Source organism: Callithrix jacchus, chromosome 2 (genome assembly GCF_049354715.1).
Source record: "Callithrix jacchus isolate 240 chromosome 2, calJac240_pri, whole genome shotgun sequence".
Classification (NCBI taxonomy): Eukaryota; Metazoa; Chordata; class Mammalia; order Primates; family Cebidae; genus Callithrix; species Callithrix jacchus.
The window spans coordinates 44,951,913-44,975,316 of record NC_133503.1 but is presented as its reverse complement, the minus strand read 5'-3'; the positions used below and the strand labels follow the sequence as shown (position 1 = coordinate 44,975,316).

Here is a 23,404-nt window from a genome sequence, read left to right as displayed (position 1 = left end):
AGAGGGACATAGGCTCCAGATTAAAATACCACAAGTATTTTTATTTTAAAAAAATTCCATAACAAATATTTCTCAAAAATCATAAGATAATCCTATTTCCTCCCCTCCCTGCCCGCCCCAGGGGAGCAAAAAAAATCAACTATGTGCTTACAAAATGTGTTTGCTGTCACTTTCTAGATTCTATCCTAGGCATCATTTCTGGGGAGAATTACTCAGGAATAATACATATAACTTGAGACTTGCTGGCAACATACACATTGAAAATACATTTTCTCCACTCAAAACTATATTAAGATTTCAAACTTCATTTCCCATATAGAAGATACATTACCAAAGCCAATTCAGAGAGGTGGGTAAAAACTATTGAATCCTGATGTTATACACATACTTCTTATCACTGTCTAAAGTCCCATTCTGAATTTTCAAAGTAATTACTGCTACCACTGCTTTAGAAGCAAAATATCAATATATGGATCTTCTCTTTAGTTCCCCATTTTCCTATAAACTGAAACTATATAAGAATATAAGCTTTTAAGTCAAAACCCATATATAATATTGATAATGATGCCAACAAAGAAATGGCAACCTCTACATTCTTTACCTGGAGGTGTGGAGGGCCCATAGGTGGAGGTATCCCTCCTGGAGGAGGCATTGGCGGCATATTAGGATCAAAAGGAGGACGTCCAAAGGGGGGCCGTGGTGGTGGAGGAGGGCCTCGCATCATACCAAAAGGTGGAGGAGGCCGCATCAGTGGTGGTGGGCCTCGCATCACTGCATTTGGTGGGGGAGCTGGACCTCGGAACCTCAAGGCCTGCTGTTGGGCCATCCTGTATGGGAAAGAAAGAAAGAAATTTTTCTTTCTTAAAATTACAAATGTGTTGCTACTGATTTCTAATTACATCAAATTTAAAAGGTTCTTAAGTCTAGGTGGAATTTGGAAAGTCATCATTTTGCAACCAACATGATAAAGACTACATCAATGGGCCAGGTGTGGTGGCTCATGCTGGTAATCCCAGCACTTTGGGAGACTGAGGTGGGCGATCACCTGAGGTCAGGAGTTTGAAACCAGCCTGGCCAACATGGTGAAACCCCATCTCTACTAAAATTAGCCAGGCATGGAGGCACACACCTTAATTCCAGCTACTCGGGAGGCTGAGGCAGGAAAATCACTGGAACCCGGGAGACAGAGGTCACAGTGAACCAAGACTGTGCCACTGCACCCCAGCCTGGGCGACAGAGCAAGACTCCATCTCAAAAAAAAAAAAAATACACCAATGGATGACCTAGTTTGGATGAATGATCAATGGATGCTGAATCTCAGCACAAATTTAGACAAGAAGGTTATCTGGATGGGGTCTTAAAGTATCTACCTACATGATGTTTAAAGTTGCAAGGGAGGATGAAAAAGAAACAAAAACTACGTAATATGGAAATTGGGCAATACCTTGACCAGGTGATCAAAACTAATTATCATCTATGAAGGATAGACAGATAATATGTGACTGAGAGGGACACAACATCACCTACTCCAGTCAAGAATGTATAACCTCAATCTAATAATGAGGAAAATGTCAGACACACAGAATAAGGAAGAAATGATCTTTCTAGTAAAGGGGGGATGTGTATTCTTCAGAAATATCAATGTTATCCATAAAAGACAAAGAAATGCTCCAGATTAAAGAAGGTTAACAAGACATTAACACAGGTTTTGTTTTGTTTTGTTTTGTTTTTGTAGATACAGGGTTTCACCTCATTGGCAAGGCTGATCTCAAACTCCTGACCTCAGGCAATCTGCACACCTCAGCCTCCCAAAGTGCTGATGTTACATGCGTGAGCCACTGTGCTAGGCCAATAACAACACAATTTTAACTCTAGACTGGATTCTGTACTAACAGGAGGAAATCCCTTGCAGGACATTACTGGATCAACTAACAACACTGGAATATGCACAACTGATTAAAGTATTATATCATTACAAATCTTTGAAGTTGATAATTGGGCTGTAGTTAAGCAAATTAGTAACTCTATTCTTAGAAAACACACACTGAAGTATTGAGGGATAAAAAGTCATAGGTCTATGTATCTTACCCTCACAGTTCAGAATAACAAAGAGGATGTGAGTATGCACCCAAATGGTAAAGCAGAAAAGGTAAAATATTAACATAGCTTTATTTTTGCCACATTCTGTAAGTTTGAACTTACTTCCAAATACAAAGTTTTTAAAGAGGGAGGGGCGACCTTAGGCAATCACTAGTAGTCTCCATCTAAAGGGAAAGCCCTTTTCCTGCAGGGCACACTGCCCCACCACCCCTCATTCTCATCACCCTAATGTACTTTCTCCATAGGATTTAAGCAAATAAGTAATATCACACAAGATAGTATTATCTATCTCTTTCCCCAAGTGCTTTTGTAAGAGAATTATTAACTCTTAAAAGTGCTTACTATGAACCAGGCGGTGCTCTAAGCTCCTTTCAAATATTAACTCTCTTAATCATTCAAACAACCCTCATAGATGGATATTATTCTTAATCTCAGTTTATAGAGAAAAAACTAAAGCAAAGAAGTCACTTGCACAAGGCCACATAACTGGTTCAGTATTAAAGCCAGGATTCAGGCTGCCCACGGTGGCTCAGGCCTATAATCCCAGCACTCTAGTGGCCAAGGCAGGCGGATCTTTCGAAGTCAGAAGTTCAAGATCAACCTGGCCAACATGGTGGAAGCCCATCTCTAGAAAAATACAAAAAAATTAGCCGGCCACGGTAGTACACACCTGTAATCTCAGGTACCTTAGAGGCTGAGGTGGGAGAATTGCTTGAGCCCAGGAGGTGGAGGTTGCAGTGAAACAAGATCACGGCACTGCACTCCAGCCTTGGCAACAGAGCAAGACTCTGTCTCAAAAATAAATAAACAAAATAAATTCAAACACAGGCAAATGTTCCTTCAGAGTAGGAATTCTGTTCATTCCTGTATCCCTAGCACATAGATCTGTACACAGCAGGGCTGAATATTAATATTACTATTTGTTGCATAAACCAATGAATACCTAGGTGATATTGTACCCAAACTATCAAGTCGGATATGTAGGATCTTTAAAAAATTATTTTTACAATTTCATTCATTTACTGAGCACCTATCATGGTACTCCCAGCATCTACTATACATCTACACTATATATAAAATCTGCATTTCTGTCCTCAAGAGAGAAATAAACAATTATATTCTTCATATATTTGAAGATAATCCTATTCTTATAGTTTCTCCTTACTGGGCCATTTCAACTTTCTGACATTATTCAACCCTCTGCTTACAGATTACCCTTTGAACTTTCTCTAAATTTACATAGTTCAATTCTGACACACACCCAAAAAAATCCTAATAGAGAACCAATTTAGGCCAGGAGCAGTGGCTCACACATGTAATCTCAGCATTTTGGGAGGCAGAGGCAGGTGGATCACTTGAAGCCAGGAGTTCGAGACCAGCCTGGCCAACATGGCAAAACCCTGTCTCTGTTAAAAATACAAAAATTAGCCAAGCATGGTGGTGTACTCCTGTAGCCCCAGCTACTTGAGAGGTTGAGGCATGAGAATCACTTGAACCCTGGGAGGCAGAGGTTGCAGTGAGCCAAGATTGGACCACTGCACTCCAGCCTGGGCAACAGAGCAGACTCTTAAAAAAATTTTTTAATTAAAAATAAAAAAAAGAATGAATCTGGACTTGTTTACAGTCCTGGTGTAATCCTTGTTACAGATCTATGTGCTAGGGATACAAGTATAATCCTTGTTACGCCAGGATTGTAAACAAGTCCAGAACTACTAAACCAAGTATATTTAATTAAATTTGCAAAGGATTCTACAAACCAAAGGTTAGAAAATATGAGTTAAAAAGTAATACGGCTGGTGCAGTGGCTCATGCCTGTAATCCTAGCACTTTGGGAGGCCAAGGTGGGCGGATCACCTGACATCAGGAGTTCAAGACCAGCCTGGCCAAATGGTGAAACCCCATCTCTACTAAATATACAAAATTAGCCAGGCGTGGTGGCGCATGTCTGTAATCCCAGCTACTTGGGAGGCTGAGGCAGGAGAACAGAAGAAACCTGGGAGGTGGAGGCTGCAGTGAGCTGAGATCACGCCACTGCATTTCAGCCTGGGCAATAGAGCAAGAGGCTGTCTCAAAAAAAAAAAGAGGCATATGGATTGTATCAAAATAATCAGAAGGTCTTTTTCAAATTATACACAACCCCCAAAAGACAGAGGCTACTGTTACTGAAGGAATGTCCAACATTTTGGGTCAAAAAAAAAAAAAAGAGTTAACCACCAATGAAAGACACTCTGTTTCAGGCTTGAGTTAATAATGCACCATACTCTTAGATTTTTCTTTCTACCTGCCTCTCCTTTTTTCAAAAAATCTACAGTATTCATTTTTGTACAGTTTCATACTTCCTGGTTACAGCATAAAGTTATGCATTTAACATCCAGAACCATAAAAAAGCCTTATTAGGACTCTGCCTTTTGTTGTTAGGCTAGTTACATAATTTCTGAGTTTCCTCAGATGTGAATGAGTAAGGAACAGAAATAAAAGGTATCTGATAGCTCTGTTCAATGAGATAATCCTTGTGAAACATTTAGGGTGGTACCCAGTACACAGTAAACTACTTCAACTATCATTACTTTCATTCCCTCACAAAACCTAGCAGTGTTTATCTGTAAAAGCCATTTCACTATTGTGATGTTTTCCAAAAGTCAGATACTAAAATGGTGACAAAATTCACATAATTTCTTTCTTGAATAGCCTGAAAGTTGCCATTTTCTTAATTATGTGCAGAACATGGGCTGAGCTCTTTATATTATACTGCTTCATCACAACAACCTCACCAGAACCTGTAGTGAAGATTAAATGAGCCAATAAAGTACCTGGAATAGTGCTTAGCACTTAAGTGTTATCTAAGTTACTAGCTATTATTACTGTTTCTGTAACATTAGTACAGTAATAGTACTGGTAAGTGTTAAATAGTATTTTAGTAATAATGTTAGCTATTATTACTATATTATTATTACCAGGTCCTGTATTACCTGGCCCATGTTAACCCTTCCACAAACTCTAGTCTTTTCCTTTAAATACAAATACAAAGTTTATTACTCTGAAGCCTCTGCTCCTGTTCTCAATGCCTGGCATGTTCTTCCTCAGATTTTCACATAACTAGCTCCTTCTCACTATTCAGCGTTAAGTTCAAATGTCACTTCAAACTGCTTTCCCACTTCTAGCCTCTCCAGGCCCTCTCAGGCTCATTATCCCCAATTTGAGTTTTCAATTATGATAAATGCTATGAAGAAATCTCTCATTTACTTCTGTATTATCTTTAGCCACTAGTACATGGTTCCCTTTAGTATACTGTTGCAACACATTAAAACACATTATTGTTTTAATAGTGACAGTAAAGTTCCTATATACCAGCAGCACGGTTATAGAGACATTAACTATATTAACTCTTAATCCTCATTACAGCTCAATAATTAAGTTTGGCACCATTTTTACAGAGGAAATGGTACCACCAAAAAATAATTCTCTTAAGGCAGCTAGTCAGTGATAACACCAGAATATTCTTATTCTCATTTTAGAGATAAGGAAATTTAGATTGCAAAAGCATCTTAAGTACTAATAGATAAACAAAGGCCCTAGGTAAAGGATCTATACAAAAGACTCTGGGAGTCACCTTAATGGCATTTGGAATGTCTATAAATTTTCCATCTATCGTGATTTGCATTCCTACTACTTACAACCTTTCTGAAAAACAAAAGCCTAATTGCATGAATACAAAGAACAAAAATATTTAACAAGATCATCAAAATGCAAACCACGCATTTTTCTATAATAGAAGTACTCTTTCCAGATATGCAATCTCTTTAATGGTAAAGACAATACTATAGTTGGAGGGGCAAGAAATTTTTAAAATGCTACTGATATATGGGGGGGCAAATCATATGAACTGTGAGTGAGGAGACATGGGATTTAGTCTAGACCCTGCCAACTACCCAGTGACCTTGTATAAGTCACTTCACACTTACAGGCATATTTAATCATTTGATGGGGTTGATTTCGTTTACAGTTGAGATGGCTCTTACTTAAGCTGGAAGCACCTTCAGGATAAACATCTTTTTCTGGTCTGGTTCTGGGCACTACTGCCAGCACCTAGGTCAGTAACTGTCACACAGAGCAGCACACAATAAACGTCAGCCCAATAAGAGAAGTATCTCTAAATCTCCTGTCTTCGTTTATTTGCAACATAACTACTGAACATCTCATTTGCCAGGCAGTTATGACAGACATACCATGAAGTACATTCAGGATACAAAGACAAAGATTAAGCCCCAACTTCTGCCATCAAAGAGGCCACAAAAACACCTAATTTCATGAGAAATGCTAAAATAAAGATTTGTACAGTATGCTCTGCAAGCAACTTCCAATCCAAGAGGCTATGGTATAAAATATTTGCTACAGGGCAAATTCATTTGCAAACTGAAGCCCTATTCAAATCAGTTTTGCCACAGTGTCTAGACTATTAATAAAGTATAAACAGCTTTATTAATAAAGCCTTTTTTAAAAGTAAAGCTTTAGAAAGATACTTTTTAAAACGCGAAATAATGTTCCCTAATAAATTCATCTGAAATTAGCTAAGTAAACTCCCTTTAAGACGGAAATCAGGAATAAACTTGGCATCACTAATATTGAAAGATCCTGACAATTCAGCTTGATCACTCATTAATCCGGTATACATATGGAGTTTAAAGGATTTCAGATTCGTCTCTGAAATAAGACATTTCATTCCTGCCAAAGTAGGGATCTGTATGTGCGACCATTCAGAATCCGAAAGGCATTTTCTTCCTCTAAAACCTTGAATAACAATACCCATTTCCTTACACAATTTCATCTTAAGCTCTAGACAGTATGAACAGAGTCTTCATAATCTACACTGCTTTTTTTCATTTTCAAATGTTGACAATAGCACAATTCAGAATGGGAGCTGAACATCTGAAATGCTATTTCTCCCATCCAAAAAAAAAAAAAAGTACCAAATACGCATAAAACGTAACTCCTCTTTTCCACAAAAACCAGTAACCAACAGATTTCTCCAGGTCACTCTTATTTTACCAAATTTTAATTACAAATTCATAGGCATTGAGGTTCCAGGGTAAAAAAGTCACTGCACTGCTCAGGGAAATGGCATGAGTAGTAGACGAATAGAATGCCGATCGAGATTGCAGGCTCTGAAACCTGACTGCCTGAGTTCCAGCCACTTCCTGGAGCCACAAATCCACCTATGCAATCTTAATTCTACTGACTCAACCTCCACGAGGCTCAGTTATCTCACCCGTAAGATGGGTGAGTAACAAATGAAGACCCCTCTGGTCTGTGGCCTGCAAAATGGAAATAGCAACTACTCCAAAGGGTGGTTGTGAGGATTAAATGAGACAAACCTAAGTAAAGGGTTTACTGGCACACAGTAAGTGCCTAACAAGCGGTTGCTACTGTTGTTGTTACTCACAACTACAGAATAAGGAATAAAGGGATGAAAAAAGGAAGAAAAGCCAACTCAAGAAAGACAAGCGACGTAGGGGATGAAATGAAAGGGCAAACGTGGGGAGCCCAAAGAGCCGCGGAGGGCGTGGAGAAGGCTTAGCCAAAAGTGGCAAGGGGTCCCGGGAAAGTAACTGCGGAGTGCAGGGAAGTCGATAAGGAAAACCAGGCCCGCAGCGGAGCGCCGCCGGGGGACGGACTCAGGTCGGCCGAGACAGAGGCGACACGCGGCTGAGGCGGGGCCCAAAGGCGGGAGTACCGGGCCCGGCCGGCAGGCTGCAGGCCGCGAGGGGCAGCGGAGCCCCGAAAAAGCACTAGGGAGAAGCCCGAGAACGCCCAGGAGGCCGTGGCCCAGCCCCGGGCCCGGCTCTCATTCAAGCCACCTTCCCCTTCCCCCTTCTTAAACCCCATGCGGTCCCGGCCCAGGGCCGCCGCGGCTCTGCTGCCCACCGTCTGCCCTGGATCTCCACACAGCAGGCCTAGCCTCTGGGGCTCTCGTGACCCGAGATGTGAGGGTAGGCAGCGTCCCTTACCTGAGCTCCCCCGGGTTGAATCGCTCACCGTCGCCCCCGTCCCCACCACGCTCCGCCATTACAGAGAGCCGCGTTCATCCACCCGCCGACCCGGCGTCCCCTATTGGCTAGAAAAATCGTCAATCCCTAACGAGAGAGGCGGTGATAACAGGGATCTGGGACATAATTGGTCAATCTTCCCATCAATCTTCGAGATGAGGGCGATATCTTTTTTGCTACTGGGCAAGGGGCCCGCCGACTTTGAAAGCGGTATGAAGACAGCTAGTTGATTGGTGGCTCGGGGGCTTTATGGGAAATGAGATTTTAGCAGCGAGGAATCCGCCGGTGCCCTCTCGCGGTAAGCAGAACTAGGTCCTCCCACGTTCATCTCAGCCTGCGGTAGCCACGTGTCTGTCGGCTTCCAGGACAGCCAATTGTGGAGCCATATTGGCCAGTAGTAGCTCCGTCAGAGAGCATTTCCACTGGACAAGCCAATCAAAATCGACCTCGGCCGCCCCTAAACCAATCGCACAGTTGCTGTGGAAAGCCGCTATATCCTAGCTATACAGTAGCTATATCCTAGCTATATGGAAGTCTAGTCTATATCCATGTTATTAAATAATATTATTCATTACAAGAATATCTCCCAAATTATACTAAATAGTTGCAAGTGAATAGGTGTTCTGAGTTGCTGCATTAAGAAAGGTAAATTGGGCCGGGGTGGTGGCTCACGCCTGTAATCCCAGCACTTTGGGAGGCCGAGGTGGGTGGATCACAAGGTCAGAAGTTCAAGATCAGCCTGGCCAAGATAATGAAACTCCGTCTCTACTAAAACTTCAAAAATTAGCCGGGCGTGGTGGCGGGCACCTGTAATCCCAGCTACTTGGGAGGCTGAGGCAGGGAATTGCTTGAACTCAGGAGGCAGAGGTTGCTGTGAGCCGAGAGACATCGAGCCACTGCGCTCCAGCCTGGGAGACAGAGCGAGACTACGGAAAAAAAAAGAAAGAAAGATAAGTTGGAGAAGGCAAGCCTCTTAGCGATTTACAGCTTTCGCATCTCTCCCTCGACCTCAAAATGTACCGTCTGAAATTAGCACACCTGGAATACCAAACAATTCTGAGTATTTATTTCGTTTTTCTAATTAATAAATAAAAGTGTAGGCTTTGGGGTTTCAAAGGCACAATGAAGATAAGCCCTTCTCTTAACGTCCTCAAAATATTAAAATAATACTAATAGATAAATTTTACTTGGACCTAACCATGTAGCAAATGCTGATCTAAATACTTCCCATATGTGAGCTCTTTCACAATTCAAAAATCAGTAAGAGGTGGTAACATAGTCACTGTTTATAATGAGCTTGAGGCACAGAGAAGTTAATTAACTTGCCCAAGGTCACACAGCTACTAAATAGCAGAGGCTGGTCTAACTGCAGGCAGCGTGGTAGCAAAGCACCACTCTTAAATACTATGAGCCTAAATAATTGGATCCACATAAAATCGTGTGCACAAGTGTTCACAGCAGCATTGTTCATAATAGCCAAAAAGTATTGTAATAACCCAATGACCATCAGCTGATGAATGGTTAAAAAATATGGTATAACTGTACAATGAAATATTATCCAGACATAAAAAGCCAGATACAAAAAGATCACCTGTTGTATGATTCCATTTACATGAAATGTGATGAAATTACATTGCATTTCAGGCAAATTCATGCAGACAGAAAGCAGAACAGTGGTTTCCAGGAAGTAGAGGGTTGTGAGGAATTGGAAGTGACTGCTAATGGATACGGAATTTCTTCTTGGATGATAAAAATGTTCTGGAATTAGTGCTGATGGCTGTGCAACTTTGTGAATACACTAAAACCCATTGAACTGTATACTATTTATTTATTTACTTACTTACTTATTTTGAGAAGGAGTCTCACTCTCTTGCCCAGGCTGGAGTGCGGTGACATGCTATCAGCTTACTGCAACCTCCGCCTCCTAGGCTCAAGCGAGCCTCACACTTCAGCCGCCCAAGTAGGTGGGACCACAGGCCTGCACCACCACATCCAGCTAATTTTTTATATTTGTGGTAGAGATGGGGTTTTGCCATGTTGGCCAGGCTAGCCTCGAACCTCTGAGCTCAAGTGATCTGCCCACATTGGCCTCCCAAAGTGCTGGGATTACAGGCGTGAGCCACTGCACACAGTCAAATTGTATACTATAAAAGGTGAATTGCATTTTATGTGAATTATATTTTAATTTAAAAACACCATTCTATACTGAACTCCAGTTAAATATTCAAAATCAATTAAATATGATAAATCACGATAAAGGCTTCACACAGTTCTGAGCATGAGTAATTGGACAAGGAAAGCATGGTGAAAATTTTGTTAAAGATATGACATTTGAGGCTAGGTGTGATGCCTCAGGCCTATGATCCCGGTACTTTGGGAGGCCAAGTGGGGAGGACTGCTTGAGTTCAGGAGTTTGAAACCAGCCTGAGCAAAATGATGACACCCCATCTCTACAAAAAATTTAAAATATTAACCAGGTGTTGTAATGCATGACTGTGGTCCCAGCTACTTGGGAGGCAGAGGTGGGAGGACCGCTTGTACCCAGCAGGGTGAGGCTACTGTGAGCTGTAATTGCACCACTGCACTCAAGCCTAGGATACAGAGTGAGACACTGTCTTAAAAAAGAAAAAAATGATATGACATTTGAACAAACTACAGTTTCATTAAAAGTGGGGGTTAGATCCCTTTTTCAATGTCAGCATGTACCCCCAAGTTCTGGCCAACTATTCTTAAGGTAATACTGGTATAGATGGTTCATTACAAACTAATTCCTACTGAAAAATTAAATTCAAAATGGATACTTCATAGAAAGTGAGTCACTAGCATAGATAAAAGATGAAAACAGGCCAGGCACAGTGGCTTACAATCCCAGCACTTTGGGAGGCCAAGGCAGGTGGATCAACTGAGGTCAGGATTTTGAGACCCTTCTAGCCAACATGATGAAACCCCGTCTCTAGTAAAAGAAAATACAAAAATTAACTGGGCGTGGTGGCAAGCACCATGGTGGTGTGGTCCCAGCTACTTGAGAGGCTGAGGCAGGAGAATCGCTTGAACCCAGGAGGTGGAGGTTGCAGTGAGCCAAGATCATACCATTTCACTCCAGCCTGGGTCACAGAGTGAGACTCCACCTAACAAAAAAAAAAAAAAGATGAAAACAAACTGTCAGTCTGAAGAAACTCCTTGCAGGTACTAAAAATGTTATTATCTAATAGTTTTCATTATGTTATTTATATCTAAATATACTTTGAGATATTTACATTATATAATCTTTTAAATAAAGTGTATACATATGTAAATCTATCACATATATATGATAATCATATATGTGTATGTGTGTGTGTGTATATATATATATATATTTCATTATTTCATTGGTATAGTATATCCCCATAAATATGTCCTTGAAATTCAGGTACTTTGAGCTCAGTAGTTGTATACAACATATTGCAATATCTGACCTGAACTATGTCTACACAATAAAATGAACCATTTTATTAAATCAAAATGAAAAAGGAATTGAAGAGATTCAGTGCACCTTTTTGTTTGTTTGTTTGTTTGTTTGTTTGTTTGTTTGTTTGTTTGTTCTGAGATGGAGTCTCACTCTGTTGAGTAGGCTGGAGTGCAGTGGCACCTTCTCAGCTCACTGCAACCTGCAACCTCCACCTCCTGGGTTCAAGCAGTTCTTCTGCCTCAGCCTCCTGATAGATGGGGCTACAGGCACAGGCCACTATGCCCAGATAATTTTTGTATTTTTGGTAGAGACGGGGTTTCACCATATTGGCCAGGCTGGTCTTGAACTCCTGACCTCATGGTCTGGCCTCCTCGGCCTCCCAGAGTGCTGGGATTACGGGCCTGAGCCACTGCGCCCGGCCTCAGTGTGTCTTTTAAGAGACCAAATGGACTTACCTGTAGTCAAAGCTTCATAACTTTTAGGATACTGATAATGTACATAACTATACAGAACAGAATAGCAAATACCATCCTTGCTCAATTGGTAACCATTGAATTATAGACCCCCCAAAATTAGCATATCAAATGAAATGAAGAGACAATGTTGGTTTCAGACAAATTTATCAGGGCTTAGGTTCTGCTATGAAGACACTCATCAGAATGGACTCTTGAGAACTGGTTCCAATGCAGAATCAGGCTTTAAAAATATATATCCACCATTTTTGAGCGCTTATCTTAAATCATAGGAGGTACATTACATACACTATTTCTCCAGTCCCTTCAACAGCCCTGCAAGGCAGATGTATTGTCCCCAATTTATAAATCAGAAAACTGAGGCTCAGAGAGATGATAGGACTGATGCAAGGTGACATTCAGGTAGCTGAAAAGAGGGGAAGCCAGCATTCAAACGTGTGTGTCTAACACCAAAGCCAGTTAGAGACCACTGAATCCTGAGTCTCACTCAAATCACAAAGATAGCATGGCTAATGTATCATTTCTTCCTCTTCCCTCTAGACTATAAATGCTTTACAAAGACTGTTTTCCTGGCTGAAGCCCCAGATCCTAGTAGCACACTTATTAACCCATAATCTGTGCAGCTATGTTATTCCTGACTGGAAGTATTGATCTTTGAAATATTTAAAGAGATCTCAGAAATAGAGAATCCCAGGCTGGATAAATCCGCTAGCTCCCTCACAGGCAGTATGGATAGCAGTTGCTAATGAGCCAATGGGGTAAACTAGATCCGGATTCTAGTTCTGGCTCTATCAGCTACTGGCTGTATAATCTTGGGCAAGTCACTTCTCACAGCTTCGACCTTTTTATTTGGAAAACAAAGAGGTGCCCTGAGGTTTATAAGTAAACTATTTGCCATGGTAATGTTTGTTTACAGAATTTCTTTAGGGCTGCTATGGTCTGTTTCTTGTTTTTTTTGAGACAGAGTTTCGCTGTTGTTACCCAGACTGGAATGCAGTGGCGCCATCTCAGCTCACCGCAACCTCCGCCTCCTGGGTTCAAGCAATTCTCCTGCCTCAGCCTCCTGAGTAGCTGGGACTACAGGTGCGCGCCACCATGTCCAGCTAATTTTTGTATTTTTAGTAGAGACGGGGTTTCGCCTTGTTGACCAGGATGGTCTCAATCTCTTAACCTCGTGATCCACCTGCCTCGGCCTCCCAAAGTGCTGGGATTATAGGCGTGAGCCACTGCGCCCGGCTGATCTGGTTATTTATATCCCCCGTGCCCCCTCCACCCACTCCCCTGGCAATTCATATGTTGAAATTCTTACCCACAAGGTGATCATATGAGGATGTGGGGCCTTTGGGAGTTGACTAGGTCATGCGGGCACAACCCTGTGAGTATGACTAGAGCACTTGTAAAAGAGGTTCAAGAGAGACCTCTCGACCTCTTCTGCCACATGAGTTTAGAGTGAGAAGGTTGTCTGTGAGGAAGCTAGTTCTCACCTGACAGCAAATCCGCCAGCACCTTGATCTTGGACTCCCCTGTCTCTAGAATGCAAGAAATATATTTTTATTGTTTATAAACCATCCAATCTACGGTATTTTGTGATATCAGCCAGAATGGACTAAAAAAGGGCACTTTGCTAGCTAGTGCTTTACCTACAAAGTCAGAATCAAGATAGGGTTCACCTTTTTGCATACATATAAGTGAAGACAATGAAACACCCAAGAAATGAGAACTAAATAAATGCTATTACTCTATAAACAGGAAATGTCATACTAAATCAACATACAGGATTACAGCAGAAAATAATCATAGTAGCTTACATTTCCTAAGCAGGTCGTTTAATAAGTAATATTTATCAATCATTTCCTACATGCAAGGCACTGTTATAAGCACTTGAACCTTTACAAAAACCCTATGAGGTAAGCATTGCTATTATTTCTATTGTACAGATAACAAAGGCACAGAGAGATTAAGTAATGCATCCAGAGTCAGACAGCCAGTGAATGACACAGCCGCAATCCAACTGTAGGCCTCCAGGCTACAGAGTCCACATTTATAACCAATCTGCTCTACTCCCAAACAGCAATTAGACCATAAAGTCTCCTGGGCTTCTGCCATTCTGTATGGAGGTCTAAGGGCAGCAGGTAATTCTTCTCCAGATGGCATCTCCATTGCGCCTACCTTCAAACTGTCACTTCATCAGCCTGTAACTTACTTGTGGAATGTAGAACAAGTTTTAACCTCCCATCCCCTAATCTCCATTGGATCTAGGATATAAGAGAACTTGGAAATTGATGTTATATGTTCAGTTATTAAGTAGTATCAGCATATAGGCTACCTGGATGGGGCTGAACATTCCTGAACTGAAGTAAATAATTGCATCTTTGTGAGTATATTGAGTTCAAAAGTATGTCTTCAGTAATATGTAAGTGTTAAAAATAGCGTTCTATTCGCCCTCCCAACGCATACCTTTTTTTAAATCTATAAAGGTCAAATGATCTATTCAATCATGGTGCAGAAATCCATTCTAGTCAAGAAAATGATTTGGTTACAAGGGAAAGGACCCAAATTAGCATGAATGAAATAAGTATTGGTGAGAAAACAGACCTAATCAATTCTATAGAGAAGAGGTCTAGTTGCCCTGACCTTTTTTTTTTTTTTTGAGACGGAGTTTCGCTCTTGTTACCCAGGCTGGAGTGCAATGGCTCGATTTCGGCTCACCACAACCTCCGCCTCCTGGGTTCAGGCAATTCTTTTGCCTCAGCCTCCTGAGTAGCTGGGACTACAGGCATACACCACCATGCCCAGCTAACTTTTTTGTATTTTTAGTAGAGACAGGGTTTCACCACGTGGACCAGGATGTCTCAATCTCTTGACCTTGTGATCCACCCGCCTGCCTCCCAAAGTGCTGGGATTATAGGTGTGAGCCACCACGCCCAGCCCTGCCCTGATCTTTACAGGGGCTGGAAAGCTTTGAGGACCTGAAGAGTTTCCCACTCTCTTCCTTTCCTTCTCAGGGGCCACATGGCTCCTCCTCTCTGGTTATCTTTGCCTGTTTGCTCTAGTCTCCTTTTTCTGTAAACTCACTTTCTCCTCTCACTCATCCTATTCAAGCAGATATAAAGGCAGCACCTGGCTCACCTCACAGCCTAGTGTCTGCACATCACTGCCACATCTCTGGATATCCATAGGTAAGAAGTCTTCCGAGAGGAAATCTAACTGAACATTGAGTAGCGAGTGTATTAACTGATGTTGATTTGTATGGCCATCCTTGTGGCAATTTTGTGTAATCAGAGTAAGGCCCAGAGGAGTGCTAACCTTTTCAGAGTCTGAGTTGAGAAAGGCGATGCCATCTGTTTTCCATACCCAGCCCCAGATGATTCAGCACTACTCCCAGATTAGCTTCCTCCCTTGCTCCCTCTATTCTCTGCAAAGCATCCAATCAAACTTCTAAAACAGCCTCTGCTTAAATCCTTTCAATGGCTTCTTATTGCCCAATAAGATAAACAACAGACTTTTGACATGGCCTTTGCAGCCATACACCATGCCCATCTCTACAGCTTCATCTTTCCTCATTGCCTTCTAAGTTCTAATCAGACTTGGTTTCTTTCCATTTTTCAAAGACAGTCATGCATCTTACCTTAGATACTTATCTCATGGGTTTTTCTCTCTGCCTATAATGTTCTTCTCACCCTCTTTCACCCAAGTAATGCTTTCCTATCTGTATTCGTTTCTTATTGCTGCATAACGAATTATCCCAAAACTTAGCAGCTTAAAGCAACAAAACATTCCTTCACAGCATCTGGGGGCCAGGAACCCAGGCAGACAGTCTATGTGCCTCTGGCTCAAGGTCTCTCATGAGGTTGCAGTCAGGTTGCCAGCCGAGAGGGAAGACTCACCTGATGTTGAAGGATCTTCTTCCAAGTTCGCTTACCTAGTTTTTGATGCATGTCAGTTCCTCAGAGGTTACTAGACAGAAAACATGCCACACATGGGCCTATCCATAGAGCTGATCACAACATGACAGTGTCTTTCTCCCAGCACGAGCAATCTACCAAAGAGAGAATGCTCAGAATGGAAGCCACAGACTTGTAACCTTTTGTAACCTCCAATATTTCAATAATATTGGGAGTGAAATTCCATCACTTCTGCCCATATCCATTCATTAGAAGCAAGTTGAGGCCCGGTGCAGTGGCTCATGCCTGTAATCCCAGCACTTTGGGAGGCCGAGGCAGGTGGATCACCTGGGGTAGGAGCAAGACCGGCCTGGCCAACATGGTGAAAAACCATCTCTGCTAAAAATAAAAAATTTAGCCAGGTGTGCTGGCGCATGCCTGTAGTCCCAGCAGTGAGCAGAATTACACCACTGCACTCTGTCTCAAGAGAGAGATTGAGAGATCAAGAGATCGACAGAGAGAGAGAGAGAGAGAGAGAGAGAGAGAGAGAGAGAGAGAGAGAGAGAGAAGTAAGTTGAAAAATACAGACCACACTCAAGGAGGGGCTGAATATCAGGAGGCGGGATCATTGGGGCTGCCTTACCTCTGACAGTGTCTTTCAGGTGTAAGTTTACGAACTGTTTCACATGTTTTATCCTATTTCTTTTCCTGCTAACTCCCTTTAGTGTCATTAATGCTGAAGGGATTTTTGCTTTTTTGTGTGTGTGGTTTTTTTTACTTTAGTTTCATATTTTTGTTTTTCTTTTTATTTTTGCTTTTAGAACCAGGTTTCACTTTGTTGCCCAGGCTGGTCTCAAACTCCAGGGCTTAAGAGACCCTCCCACCTTGGCCTAACAAAATGTGGGGATTACAAGCATGATCCTCCATGCCCAGCCTTGAAGTATTTTAAAGTAAATTGTAGACATAATATTCCACCCCTAAATATTTTGGAATGCATCTATTTTTTTAATGCCCAGTTTTCTACATAGCAAAAATTATCTTTTAATACCTAACACAATTAACAGTAATAGCAAATCCATATTCAAATTTCCCAACCTGTCCCCAAGATGTCCTTCCAGCTGGTTTGGCCAAATAAGTATCAAATTCGGAACCAAGCAGTACATCTGGTTGCTATGTCTCTTTAGACACTTTTAACCTAGAACAGTTCCTTTTATGATATGGACCTGCTGAGGATCAGGCCTGTTTCCCCTCTGGATCTGTCTGATTCCTTCCTCTAACCCTTGTATTTCCTATAAAGCAAAAAGATAGCTCTGAATATTTGACCAGATTTAAATGGAATATTTTTACCAAGGGAACTTCATAGGTAATGCTGTATATTCCGGTTTTTTTGTTTTTTGTTTTTTGGTTTTTTTTTTGTTTTTGTGGCATGCACCTGTAGTCTCAGCTACTCAGGAGACTGAGGCAGGAGAATTGTTTGAACCCGGGAGGCAGAAGTTGCAGTGAGCTCAGATCACCCCTCTGCACTCCAGCCTGGGCGACAGAGTAGGACTCCATCTCAGAAAAAGAAAAGAAAGAAAAAGAAAATGGAGTTTCCCACAGCCTAGGCAACATAGCAAAACCCCATCTCTGCAAAAAATTTAAAAATTAGCCAGGCATAATGGCTCTTGTCTGTAGTCCCAACTACTTGGGAAGCTGAGGTGGAGGATTGCTATGCTATGATTGGGCCACTGCATCAAGGCCTGGGTGACAAAGCAAGAACCTGTTTCTTTAAAAAAAAAAAAAAAAAAAGGCCGGGTGTGGTGGGAGGCCGAGGCAGGCAGATCACCTGACGTCCAGAGTTCGAGACCAGCCTGACCAACATGGAGAAACCTCATCTCTACTAAAAATATAAAAATACAAAAAATTAGCCAGGTGTGGTGGTACACACATCCCTGTAATCCCAGCTACTTGGCAGGCTGAGGCAGAAAAATCGCTTGAACCCAGGAGCCAAGATCGCATCACTGCACTCCAGCCTGGGCAACAAGAGCGAAATTCTGTCTCAAAAAAAAAAGTTTCCCAAAATATATTAGTTATTTTCATGTTTTTTAAAATTGCATTTTAGGTTTTGGGGTACATGTGAAGAACATGCAAGGTTCTTGCATTGGTACACACATGGCAGCGTGATTTGCTGCCTTCCTCCCCTTCACCTATATCTGGCATTTCTCCCCATGCTACTCTCCCCAACTCCCCACCCCCTGCTGTCCCTCCTTTATTTCCCCCCAACAGACCCCAGGGTGTGATGCTCCCCTCCCTGTGTCCCTGTGTTCTCATTGTTCGACACCCACCTATGAGTGAGAACATGCAGTGTTTGATTTTCTGTTCCTGTGTCAGTTTGCTGAGAATGATAGTTACCAGGTTCATCCATGTCCCTACAGAGGGCACAAACTCATCGTTTTTGATGGCTGCATAATATTCCATGGTGTATATGTGCCACATTTTCCCTGTCCAGTCTATCATCGATGGGCATTTGGGTTGGTTCCAGGTCTTTGCTATTGTGAACAGTGCTGCAATGAACATTCATGTGCACGTGTCCTTATAGTAGAACGATTTATAATCCTTTGGATATATACCCAGTAATGGGATTGCTGGGTCAAATGGAATTTCTATTTCTAGGTCCTTAAGGAATCGCCACACTGTCTTCCACAATGGTTGAACTAATTTACACTCCCACCAACAGTGTAAAGGTGTTCCTATTTCTCCACATCCTCTCCAGCATCTGTCTCCAGATTTTTTAATAATCGTCATTCTAACTGGTGTGAGGTGGTATCTCAATGTAGTTTTGATTTGCATTTCTCTAAAGACCAGTGACGATGAGCATTTTTTAATGTTTGTTGGCCTCATGTATGTCTTCTTTTGTAAAGTGTCTGTTCATATCCTTTGCCCACTTTTGAATGGGCTTGTTCTTATTTTCTTGTAAATCTGTTTAAGTTCTTTGTAAAATCTGGATATCAGCCCTTTGTCAGATGGGCAAACTGCAAAAATCTTTTCCCATTCTGTTGGTTGCCGATTCACTCTAATGCCTGTCATCTGCAAATAGAGACAGTTTGACTTCCTCCTTTCCTATTTGAATACCCTTTATTTCTTTTTCTTGCCTGATTGCTCTGGCTAGAACTTCCAATACTATATTGAATAGGAGTGGTGAGAGAGGGTATCCTTGTCTAGTGCCAGATTTCAAAGGGAATGCTTCCAGTTTTTGCCCATTCAGTATGATATTGGCTGTCAGTTTGTTGTAAATAGCTTTTATTATTTTGAAATACGTTCCATCATTACCTAGTTTATTGAGGGTTTTTGGCATAAAGGGCTGTTGAATTTTGCTTGAATTTTTTTTTGCTATAAAAATGTTTTATTAGGCCAAACTACTTACTATGAAAATGCTTTAAAATGCAGCAGGAGGAGATGTAAAGACTCAAAGAAGTGTGTAGTGACAATGGCTATCAGAACACACTAAAGAATCCACACTGCTTCCCCACTTTACCCAGAAAAGGAAGCTTCTCGGCTACCTCCTTCTCCTCAGCACACTCCTCAAACTCCTCCTCCTCAGTTGTGGCATCTTGGTATTGCTGGTATTCTGACACCAGGTCATTAAGGTTGCTCTCGGCCTCTGTGAACTCCATCTCATCCATGCCCTCGCCCATGTAGCAGTGCAGGAAGGCCTTGCGCCTGAACATAGCTGTAAACTGTTCAGAGACACGTTTGAAGAGCTCTTGGATCACTGTGTTGTTACCTGTGAAGGTGGCCAACATTTTTAGCCCTCTGGGTGGGATGTCACAGACGGCTGTTTTCACATTATGAGGGAGCCACTCAGTGAAGTAGCTGCTGTTCTTATTTTGAATGTTGAACATTGGCTCATCCACCTCCCTCATGGACATTCGATCTCTGAAAATGGCAGCCACAGTTAGGTAGCGGCCATGACGGGGGTCACAGGTGGCCATCATATTCTTAGCATTGAAGAGTTGCTGAGTGAGCTCAGCCACAGTCAGGGCCCGACTGGTCAGCAGGGCAAAGCCAGGCATGAAGAAGTGCTGCCGGGGAAATGGAACCATGTTCACGGCCAGCTTCCGCAGGTCAGCATTCAGCTGGCCTGGGAAGCGAAGGCACCTGGTGACCCCACTCATGGTAGCAGACACCAGGTGATTCAGGTTACCATAGGTGGGTGTGGTCAGTTTTAAGGTACTGGAGCAGATGTTATAGAGTGCTTCATTATCAATGCAGAACGTCTCGTCTGCATTTTCTATGAGCTGGTGGATGGAGAGGGTGGCATTGTAGGGCTCCACCATGGTGTCTGACACCTTGGGCGAGGGCAGGACGCTGAATGTGTTTATGATCCTGTCTGGATACTCCTCCCGAATTTTGCCCATGAGAAGGGTACCCATCCCAGACCCAGTTCCCCCACCCAACCCTGCAGGCAGTCACAGCTCTCAGCCTCTCTTCTCCCAACATCCATCACTGACTCCATCAGCTCCATGCCTTCTGTGTAGTACCCCTTGGCCCAATTGCTCCCGGCCCCAAACATCTTTGGTCCCGACCAAAGATGAAGTTGTCTGGCCTGAAGATCTGCCTGAAGGGCTCCGAATGCACAGAGTCCATGGTGCCTGGGGCTCCAGATCCACAAGCACAGCACGGGCCACATACCTGCCACCACTGGCCTTGTTGTAGTACACATTGCGGCACTTCAGCTGCAGGTCACTGTCCCATGGTAGGTGCCAGCGGAGTTAATGCCATGTTCATCAGAGATGAATATTCCAGTTTCAGTCACAGCAGGAGACACATCTGATTGTCCCACCCTAAGTGATGCTAAGATTAACACTAAGTTAAAGGTGATGACAGCTCAGTCCTTCTATTATAATCAGAATACTATCTGCATGGTATTACTTTGGCTTCATACAAATGTTGGTACCCTGTCAACACGGTGACCCTATTACTTATAATCCAAACCATCAGATTTGAGACTAAAAGGGGCACTATTAATAGTTACACTTGGACAATATTCATAAACTAGGATCATCTCTGGCAAAATGGGATGAGTATTCAACCTACCCGTCAACCATTAACCTAATGACTTAATGATTTTATCCTTTTCTGAATCAATACTTTCCTTACAGGTGGCAAACTAATGATTTTCCAATTATATATTACCTTCCACATTTGTTCGCTGACAGTCTCCTGTAAGTCAGAGATTTTCTTCCACAGCAGGGGCTATTTAGTTACCTCAAAATCATTTCTGTTTTAAAAGTGAAAAACTGCTTAATTATTTTTCTTTACTTAGCAACTTTCAAAATAAAAAGATTGAGGCCAAGGCAGGCGGATCACCTGAGGTTGAGAGTTCGAGAACAACCTGACCAACATGGTGAAATCCCATCTCTACTAAAAATAAAAATAAATTAGCTGAATGTGGTAGCACATGCCTATAAGCCCAGCTACCTGGGAGGCTGAGGCACAAGAATCGCTTGAACCCAGAAGGCAGAGGTCACAGTAAACCGAGATCGTACCACTGCACTCCAGCCTGGGCAACAGAGTGAGACTCTATCTCAAATAAATAAATTAATTAAATAAATAAAATAAATATTGTTTGATAACCATTTCAACTGGAGGCAAATGAGTTTCTCCTTTCTTTAAGTATAATTAAAGACTCATGGATTTTCAGTAGATTAAATGTTTCAATCAACTATACAATCAATCATTGTAATGCTCCAATTTCCATACACTATCCATTTACTCTTATAATAATCTTCTAAGTCAGGTATTGCTACTCTCCCCTTTTTACATATGAAGAAATGGAGACAGAGAGAAATTATGTAACTATGTAATTAAGAAGTTAGATAACTAAGGTCACCCAGTGACTTCAGTGTCCAGTTGAACGCAGACTCCAAGAAAGTAGGAAATGTGTTCATATTTTTTAATCACGGTTTCCCCTGAATATAGCTGAATGCCAGTCCATCAATAAGTCAATGCACAAAGTAATTAATGGTTATTATTTCTAGTTGGTACCAAAAATATTCTAATACCTGCTAAAGGCTTTCAGATGAAATAATACAATATCTGGGATTAGCTTCAAAAGTCACAAGGATCTGGGGCAGGAAGGATGGAGAGAGTGTGAGGCAGTGGGAGGTGGTTACAAATGAAATAAGGTATAGTTGGCTATATCCTGGCAATTGTTGAAGCCAGATGATGGGTAGATGAGGGTTTATGATACTGCCCTCTTGACTTTAAAATATTTGAAGTTTTGCATTAATAAAAAATTCTAGGCCCTTGAAACTTTACAATGTGATTAAGGACATTTTATGCAAAGTACTGCATACAAGTATTTAAACTGATACACAGCAGAATGTATCTGCTTACATTACTAGTCTATATTCTGACAGCAAATAAGGAAGTAAAGATGGGCCAGGCACAGTGGCTCATGCCTATAATCCCAACACTTTTGGAGGCTGAGGCCCAAGGATCACTTAAAGCCAGGAGTTTGAGAACAGCCTGGGTGACATAGTGAAACCCCATCTCTACTAAAAATACAAAAATTAGCCAGGCATGGTAGCACGTGCCTGTAATCCCAGCTACTCAGGAAGCTGAGGAAGGAGAATCACTTGAACCCAGGAGGTGGAGGTTGCAGTGAGCCAAGATCATGCTACTGCATTCCAGTCTGGGTGACAGAGCAAGACTCCATCCAAAAAAAGAAGTTAGTAAAGATAAATTATAATACCAGCTATCTCAATCAAGCTGAATTAGATGTGTATTAGGTTTCTCTAGAGGGACAGAATTAATAGCATAGATGTATATATGAAGAGGAATTTATTAAGGAGTATTGACTCACACAATCACAAGGTGAGGTCCCACAACAGGCCTTTTGCAAGCTGAGGAACACAGAATCCAGTCCGAGTCCAAGTCCCAGAGCATAAAAACTTGGAGTCTGATGTTCCAGGTTAGGAAGCATCCATCATGGGAGAAAGATGTAGGCCAGAAGACTAAACCAGACTAGTCTTTCCACGTTCTTTTGCCTGCTTTTATTCTGGCTGCACTGGCAGCTAACTGGATTGTGCCCACCCAGATTGCGGGTGGGACTGCCTTTGCCACTCCACTGACTCAAATGTTAATTTCCTTTGGCAACACCCTCACAAACACAACCAGGAATAATACTCTGCATCCCTTAATCCAATCAAATTGATATTCAATATTAACCATCACAGTATGTAAAGAATGAAAGGATCACAATGGAGATTAAAATAACACAAATCTCATGTTTGACTTAGTTGAAAAACTGACAATGATGGGGTAGATGTGGTTTTGTTTTTTGTTTTTTGAGATGGTGTTTCACTCTTGTTGCCCAAGCTGGAGTGCAATGGCATGATCTCAGCTCACCGCAACCTCTGTCTCCTGGGTTCAAGCGATACTCCTGCCTCAGCCTCCCAAGTAGCAGGG

General features: G+C 42.0%; 1 protein-coding gene and 1 pseudogene across 9 annotated transcripts in view; both read right to left on the bottom strand.

The window, feature by feature from the left end:
* TCERG1 (transcription elongation regulator 1) overlaps positions 1–8,189 on the bottom strand; it is a 62,375-nt gene extending 54,186 nt beyond the window's left edge. For all 9 annotated transcript variants that reach the window (XR_615980.5, XR_013531397.1, XR_013531398.1 and 6 more), the window contains exons 1-2: positions 8,106–8,189; positions 602–827 (exon numbers count right to left, since the gene is read on the bottom strand). Coding sequence is in view for 4 of the 9 variants with exons in the window: in XM_008987135.5 (XP_008985383.4) it covers positions 602–827; positions 8,106–8,164 (285 nt within the window). In the remaining 5 variants the exon portion in view is untranslated. The remainder of the gene's footprint in view (positions 1–601; positions 828–8,105) is intronic.
* Positions 8,190–19,425: 11,236 nt separating this feature from the next.
* The window catches only part of LOC100400234 (tubulin beta-8 chain-like), a 46,275-nt pseudogene continuing 42,296 nt past the window's right edge, over positions 19,426–23,404 (bottom strand).